At 58.7% G+C, this 7,933-nt stretch overlaps 2 protein-coding genes and 1 long non-coding RNA gene across 3 annotated transcripts in view; 2 read left to right on the top strand and 1 right to left on the bottom strand.

Annotated features, from left to right (window-relative positions):
- The first annotated feature begins 408 nt into the window (after positions 1–408).
- Positions 409–5,906, top strand: LOC123137071 (uncharacterized). Its single transcript, XR_006467723.1, has 3 exons — positions 409–602; positions 1,012–1,129; positions 5,771–5,906. It is a non-coding gene; the product is annotated as an uncharacterized lncRNA (long non-coding RNA).
- Positions 3,811–6,668, bottom strand: LOC123137053 (uncharacterized). Its single transcript, XM_044556608.1, has 3 exons — positions 5,992–6,668; positions 5,343–5,540; positions 3,811–5,255 (listed from the first exon to the last, which is right to left on the bottom strand). The coding sequence occupies exons 2-3, from the start codon at positions 5,458–5,460 to the stop codon at positions 4,057–4,059; spliced, it is 1,317 nt and encodes a 438-aa protein (XP_044412543.1). The 5' UTR covers positions 5,461–5,540; positions 5,992–6,668; the 3' UTR covers positions 3,811–4,056.
- LOC123137047 (serine/threonine-protein kinase STN8, chloroplastic) overlaps positions 6,610–7,933 on the top strand; it is a 3,695-nt gene continuing 2,371 nt past the window's right edge. Inside the window, exons 1-2 of the mRNA XM_044556597.1 lie at positions 6,610–7,609; positions 7,718–7,891. Of these exons, the coding sequence (XP_044412532.1) occupies positions 6,734–7,609; positions 7,718–7,891 (1,050 nt within the window). The 5' untranslated portion in view covers positions 6,610–6,733. The remainder of the gene's footprint in view (positions 7,610–7,717; positions 7,892–7,933) is intronic.

The raw sequence follows: 7,933 nt of genomic DNA on the forward strand, positions 1-7,933 counted from the left end.
AGAGAAGAGCGGCGAGTCAGGGGACGGGGGAGCCACGCGAGGCAACAAGCCGCCGGTGCGCCCAACGATGAGCCCCCCAGTCGGCGTCGGGCACGGTGGCGCCCCCAGGACACGCAGCACCGCGGCAAGCCTCTGCCCACCCCCGCGTCCGCGTCCGCGAGCAGGTGCAGCAGCAGGGCCACCACCGCGGGCACGCCCCAAGGGACGGCCGGGTAGGGGGCAGGGTCGGGCCCATAGTTATGCACAGTGTGCGGCCCGCACAGGGCCCATAAAGTTTAGGGGCCCCAAAATTTATATGTACTATGTATATTTTCTAGGTGCTGGGCCGCTCATGTCACTGGGCCGCTGGCGCCTGGCGCTTTCTCGCAACTCCGCGTGAGGCCGCTGCTCAATGCGATGCCGCTCGTTCAGAAACAAAACGCGATTGATCGCAGACAGAAGATATTGGCTAACGAGACGGCGAATCCAGATCAGATCAAATCGATCGCATCGCATCCAGAGGAGGCGGCGAGCGAGACGACCACGACAGGCGGGGCAACGAGCCTTCTGATTTTCGATTAACTTGTCAGATGAACATGTTCCTCTCGCCATCGCCAAAAGAGGTAGATCCACAAAACATGCTCCTCTTGCCGCTCTAGTCATGTGTGAGCATGTGTACGATCGATCGTGGAGGGTTCCCCGTCTTGATTTGATACAGGCATGAGTTAAACAATTCATCAATACTTGCATGGTCCAGGCTCATTTTAAGTGTTTAACTACTCCTGCCAGCTGCCGCTAGCTTGTCCACCTTACTTTTTGACAGAGATACTTACTTTGTCAGAGATCGGTTCTTGCCTCCATGATTAAAGATCATAATATAGCAGTTCATCCGGACAGGACACAAGAGAGTTACACAGTTCATCTAATTGCCAAAACTTGATGCATAATCTCATATTGATATCTGCTGACTGTTGTCGTACCACTTGAATTTTATTTTATTCATCTTTTGTATCTTGTGTTTCAATAATACAGATTTGAGTCGTCATCGGGAGAAGATTGATTACGAGGATATCATCGAAGATTTCACTTCAAAGAATATTAAAAGAATGATGTTGTCCAAATAAATATTATACAACCGAAAGTTGAATAGGTATGATCATCTTTTATATATGTATCCAATTGTTATACTCCCTTCGTTTCATAATGTAGTGCCCATAGATTTTTACAAAAGTCAAACATTACAAACTTTGACTATGTTTATTTATAGAGAAAAGTAGGTACATCTAGAATACCAAATGCACACCATTGGATACATCGTGAGTTATATTTTCAGAATGTAAATGTTTGGTATTGTAGATGTAGACAGTTTTCTCTATACACTTGGTCAAAGTTGACAAAGTTTGACTTTCACAAAAATTTATAGGCACTACATTGTGGAATGGAGGGAGTATAAGATATTACTATATCATATACATTATAATTGCTCGTTAGTTCATTTTTTTAGAGAGATAGGGCCCCACTTTTAGTTTCGCACAGGGCCCCGGATTTTGCCGGCCCGGCCCTGGTAGGGGGGGGAGGTTGTGGGCGAAGGGGGGTGGCGGTGGGCGAAAGAAAGGGATGTAGAGGCCTTCCTGTGTGTACGAGTCCGCCACCGGCCAGGCCCGCACAGGCCAGACCATGATGTTGTGCGCTCCCCAGCGGCCGCCCAGGGGCCAGACATTGCAGGGAACGTCGCGCGCGTCCCTGAGCCGGACGACAACGCGGACCGTGGCGAGCTCACACCCGGAGAGGACAAGTGGGTCGATCTCGAGCACCTTGCCAAAGGAGGCGAACGCGGCATGGATGCCGACCGGGTTGAGGAACTCGGCCGCGAACCCAGAGGCCGCAAGGAGGACACAGGTGTTGACGTGGACGTCGACCCACCCATAAGCCTCCTCACGATGCAGCTCGATGCGCGCCCCCTCGTACGGGAAAGGTTGTCGAGCCATGGCCTCCTTGCGGTCCGCCTCAAAGGCGAACCGAAGGTACATGGCCCCAACCACCGACGGGATGGTCTCCGGGAGGAGATGGCTGATGTAGCAGAGGATGGCAGCCTGGACCGCAGTGGTGTCGTTGTGGAAGGCGGTAGGGGGCTCGATGGTGACCATGGCGAGGCGCAGGGCTGCCGCATAGTCGCCATCCGGCATGAAGACCTCAGCTGAGTCCGGTCTCTGCGACTACGCACCAAAGGAGTGCCCGGACGAGCAAGAGGAAAGGGAGGACCCGGTCACAGGGAGCGACAGGTCCTCACTGCCCGAGTCGAGATCCGCCACGAGCTGCGGCGTGGGAGGAGGGAGCGGAGGTGACGAGGCCCTTCCCAGATCCAGGTGGACGATCGCCGGAGGGGAGGCCACTGGGGACGGGGGTGGAGACGAAACAATCGCAGACAGGGAAACGTCATGAAAACGAGGGGCAGGCGGAGCCGCATCTTGGCTAGCTTCTCCATCCCCAAGGTCACAGGGCGGAGCGCCCATGTCGTCAAGCAACAAGGAGGCGGCACGTAGGCGAGCGGAGGGGTATGGGGTGGATGCCCAACGGGTGGGAGGAGGCGGAGGCGGCGGGGGCGGAGGAGTGGGCGGATGGGAGAGGCGGCAGAGGCAGGAGGAGACGGAAGCGGATGACGGGCAGCCATGGCATAGCAAGGCGACCCCGCACGGTGGCCGGACACTCTATAGCGGCGGCAGTGGACCGGATCGCGGCAGTTGCGAACAAAATGGCAGTCGGAGAGACAACGGTAGCACCCTGACAGAGAGAGCGGCGGGATCTGTTGGTATTTAGGTTTTGGGCGAGGGGGTGGAGGGGAGAGGAGAGCAGCCATATACAGGCTCGTAGGAGAGGCGGTGGGGGAGTAAACGCGGTGGACCCCGGCGCCGCGAGGTAGTCAACCTCAACGGAGTCAACTCACGGGGGACAAACACTAGCGATGCTCACAATGTCGCTAGGAGAGGAGACCGCGTCCGTTGGCAAAGCGGAGGCAGGATCATCAGCGACCCCACACGACGCGCTGCGCGAATCAGCGAGCGAAACGTCGACAGTTGGGAGAGGCAGAAGGCCCGCGCAGATAGAGCTTGACGGGATGGGACGCCAGATAGGCATTAAGCCGCTCGGCATGCCGCGCCGTCCGGTCCGCGCTTTGACATTAACGCGGGGGGGTGGGGGTTGGAGGCTGTTTGAATGCCCCTCGCTTTCGCCCTGACAGCCGCCACACGGGCCCCACGCAGAGACCCATGCAAGGAGAGGTTAATGGCGGTCATGAGCCCCGACCCGACGGTGAGGACGAAGCGAGCAACGGCGACGCTAGCAACCCGGACGGAGAAGACGAGATCACCGACCGGGACAGCAGAGAGATGCTCGCTCGTCGAGCAAAAGAAGTAGGAGAGGAGACTGGCGACCCCGGCTGCCGAGAAACACACCGCCGGGAAGGGGGCGACGACCCAGATCTCCCCCGGATCGGAGAGAGCAGGGTAGGCTGCAGGATCGAACGGGACCCCGGAGAGGAAGGATGACAGAACACGAGCATGGAAGGTAGTACCTGGTCGGGGACGACGGCCGAAACTGGGGCGCGCAGGCACTTGTCGCCGGAGATAAGCACAGGTTCGCCGCCAGGGTCGGAGCCGGCAACAGCAGCGGCCCTTGACGGAGGTGGCTCGTCTATGGTTGGTGGTTTGCCGGCGGCAGGGCTCTTCGAGACGCACGCGGCCGGCCCGGCGGGTCGCCCCACGGGTCGCCAAGCAGGTCGCGAGAGCCCATCTTTCGCGAGAGCCAGCGTCACCCTCTCTGAATCTTTGTTCCTATGCTTTTCTATAAAATTCCTTCAAACCGAAGGAGGCCTTCGGAGACTTAAAAAAAAGGCTTGGATTTTGTGGTGATGCCAATCTGTTTTCATGCGCCATAAAAAGACAGAAGAATCACGTTTATACATGTAACAATTGCCACAACTCCCAAAGGCCAGTTACCAGTACCACACTGCTATCTTAGAACCACTAGTGAAAAAGAACATGTAAAAAGCTCGCTCAAAAATCAAAATCTCTCAGCACTTTAGTACCGCCGGCTCTGCAGAAGCTGGCTCATCGAGTCGTACCCCAGCGCGCGGTGCAGCAGCAACGGCATCTGCTGCTTGCCGCCGCTCCTGCTCGCCGCGCGTTCCAGCTCACCTGACCCGGACACCCTGCTCGTCTGGCGCGCCGGGCCAGCGATACCCGCGGCCGCGGGAAGCGCCACCTCGAGCACTTCCTCGCACCCGCCGCACCGCAGCCTGACGTTTCCCCTCCTCCTGGACGGCACCGCCGACGTGGGCGCATGGAGAAGCTCGGAGCACCCGCCGCAGACGACGAACGGCGCGCCCCCCAGGACCGGGAGGCAGTGGCGCCTCCTCCGCGGCCTCGCCGCCCGCCGCTCGCCCCGTCCGCTGGACGACGACGCCGACGACGACCACGAGGCGGAGCCGGTGCTCGAGTAACCGTTCTGGCGCGGGCCACGTGCCGCAGCGTCGTCGGCGGGAAGCTCCTCCGCGAGCCGCGACTCCAGCCGCCGGAACAAACGAGAGTCGCGCCGCGTCACCGCCCCGCTCCCGCCGCTCGCCGACCGCGGCTGCAGCTCGATGTTGGCGATCATGCCCCGGAGCTTGTCCAGCGCGTGCAGCAGGTCCCTTTGGAACGCCGGGTCCGTCAGGGGCGACGCAGTGGCAGCGGACACGCTGGCAGACGTCCTGAGCTCCCTAGAGCTCAGCGCTGATTGCCGGAGCTGCTGCCCGGTCGACGCGTTTCTTGACGCCTGCTCGGGATCGGAGACAGAGAAGTCCCGTAGACGCAGAATGCTCGGGTCGGAAGCGCTCGACGCCCGCCTCGTCCGCCGAGACGACGCCCGGAGCGCGTCGACGCGACTGTTCACCGGTCGAACTACTCGAACCTCGTCCTGTCCATCCGAGCCAACGAGGCCGTCTTCGACGCCCCGAGGTACGCAGCTATTGCTCCGAGGCGTGCCGGCCCGTGGTGAACCGAAGCCTCTGTACGGCGACGGCGAGGAAGCAGCCGCAATCCCCTGGCTGTTGGCATCGGAATTGGAGTTGTAGCCGCAGGAGAAGGGAGGCTGGTCGCCGTCGACGTCGATGACCGAGGGCTGCGTAGAGGAACCCTCGAGCTCGTCGGAGAAGACCGACTCGGTGTCCACGGCCGAGAGGATCTCCAGACTGCTCAGACCGTTGTCCGTTTCATCATCCGTCGGCTCCGTGTTCTTGCCTGCGGAGAGAGGCAGAAGCAGAACCGAAGCAAATTAGAGCAGAACTCGACGGCGCGCATGTGTCGCACAGTGAGTATGCGGCGCACCTCGGATCGGAGTGCGGCATTTGGTGCAGTAGTAGATGGCGGCGGTGATGCTCTGGCAGATCATGGCGCGGCAGTACGGGCACCGGCCGAACCGCGTCTTCGCGCCCCCAGGCTGCATCGTCGTCGTCGTGGCCGCCGCGTGTCCGGCACGTTGTTTTCTGCCCTTGGAAACTTAGACGATGGTTGGAGAGCAGCTACCTACGGTCCATTGAATTAGTTGGGCAAAAATTAGGAAGAACGTTGGGGTGTCCATTTCGAACCTAGAACAAGTGGTTCGTCAATTTTTTTAAAAAAACTCAACTAAAGGCTTCATTGGCCACAAGGGCCAGAGGTCAACCAGTAGGTTAACTGCTAATGACAGCCCTTGTGCGACAAGTTATTGAATTGGTCATGTCATTCTAAGATGCTTCTTCATCATTTGCATTCAGAGAGCCAAGTCAGAACTATATAATCCCGAATGCTTTTACTGAGAGGGAAAAAAAAGAGGATTTATGATGTTGAGTACATGGCATTTTATTACCGCACTTGATTGTTGAGACATAGGCTCAGGAGTCAGGGTCATTCATGGACAAATTTGACAGAAAAATGGCACGATGAGATCCTAAAGCACCGAGCAAATACAGAAAATGAAGAACAGGCAGACACACACCTCTCGTTGTCAAAATCTTCTTCAGAGCTTCTTCGTGGGCTTCTCCGTGATAGCATAACACGGTGCCTCTATGGCGGGCGGATGGATTTCTGAAACGTGAAGACAAGGGGAGAAGAAGTTGGAGGAGGAGGACGAGCACCCAGCCAGAAAGAGTCGTCCTCCCTCGAGACAGCAAAGATACAGCACTCCGAGGAAGTGCTATTTTAGTAGGTGGCGTACGTGGAAAGAAGTGGCCATGATTTGGTGGTTGGAATTGGAACACAGCATTTAGCTGATTATAAATATTGCAAAAGGACCTTTTATAGTAATAATCCAAAATTGAAAAGTTCAATCCGTTCTTTAGATGATTTTTTTTTTTTTGAGAAACCTCTTCACGCGTTCTTCAACAAAAAAGTTCGGAGGAATTTTTACAAAGTCATGAGGTGAAACTAGCCAGAATCTAGAGATAGTGAAAACTTTGCTAAACTGTCTGCTTCAAAATTTCCCTTTTTTTTAGAGGAAATTGAAAAGTCCAATCGCAAGCGTAGAATCGGCCTCGGGCCGAAGCCCGATATAACTCGCTGGGCCATTGTTTTCTCGCTCGGCCCATCGTTATCCCATCCGCGCGCGTCCTGCAAGCCCCTGCCCGGTTGCCACGTAGCACATTCCGCAGCCTCAGCTCGGCTCAGCTCAGACTGCTCACCTCCACCTCTCAAACACGCGCGCCTCCACCTCCTCCCATGAGAGGCGCGCCATCCTCTCCATGGCCTCCTCCTCCCTCCTGCCCCCGCCCACCTTCGCCAACAAGCACCATGCGCTGCTCCACCCGCACGGCGCCAGGCACCGGCTGATCAGGTGCGGTGCCGCGCCCACCGACGGCGGCGCGGGGGACGAGCTCCTCACCGGCGCGCTGCACCTGGGCAGGCCCGACCCGGTGGTGGCGACGGTGGTCAGCGACACGGGCACCGATGGCTGGGGTGACCTTTTCACCGAGCTCAAGAGGTCGCTGCAAGCGGACTCGTCCGGCCCAGCCGCCAGCGACGCGTCATCCATTGACGCCGGCGCCGGCGCGGCTGTCCCGGACGGGCTCCTGAGCTCGCCTCTGGCCAGCGAAGCGGCCAATGCAAGCGCGGCCCTCGTCATCCCGGACGGGGTCCTGACGAGCGCGCCGGACTCGGCGACGGACGGCGTCGGCGCGGCCGTGGACGCCATCCCGGACGAGCTCCTTTCCGCGCTGAACCTGGACGCGTCCAGCCCGGCGGTGCGCGTGGCGGACGACGCGCTGTCCCGGATGGAGGAGCTGACGGCGGGGATGAACGAGGCGGAGCGGTGGGCGCTGTTCGGGGTCGTGGCGGTGACGTGGCTGTACCTGACGGCGCGGCCCGGGGTGCTGAGCGGCGCGGTGGACACGTACGTGTTCGCGCCGCTGCAGCAGGCACTGGACACGCTGCTGGGGCGGCGGAGCCTGAAGATGAGCGACTTCGTGGTGGGCGAGCGCATCGGGGAGGGGTCGTTCGGGGTGGTGTACTCCGGCGCCGTGGTGCCCAGGGGCGGGCCCGCCGTCGAGGAGAGGGCCGGCAAGGCCAAGACCAAGCTCCAGCTCGACGACCGGTACAAGGAAAAGGTCATACTCAAGAAGGTGAGCCTGCCTGGTGCAAGCAACGCTAGCTCGATCGGCTTCGCCGGGGTTGCAAGCAAAAATGGCGAATCTGATGGGTGGGCCGGTGGTGCGTGCTCTGATTTGCAGATAAAAGTGGGGACGGTTGGAGCCAAGGAGTGCGGCGACTACGAGGAGTGGTTCAACTACCGGGTGGCGAGGGCGGCGCCGGAGTCGTGCGCGGATTTCATGGGGAGCTTCGTCGCCGACAAGACCAAGTCGGAGTTCGTCAAGGGCGGCAAGTGGCTCGTCTGGAAATTCGAGGTACTATGTTTCTTCATAAATAACGCAAAAGTTTTTTTTTAC

This window comes from Triticum aestivum, chromosome 1B, assembly GCF_018294505.1.
Source record: "Triticum aestivum cultivar Chinese Spring chromosome 1B, IWGSC CS RefSeq v2.1, whole genome shotgun sequence".
Lineage (NCBI taxonomy): Eukaryota > Viridiplantae > Streptophyta > Magnoliopsida > Poales > Poaceae > Triticum > Triticum aestivum.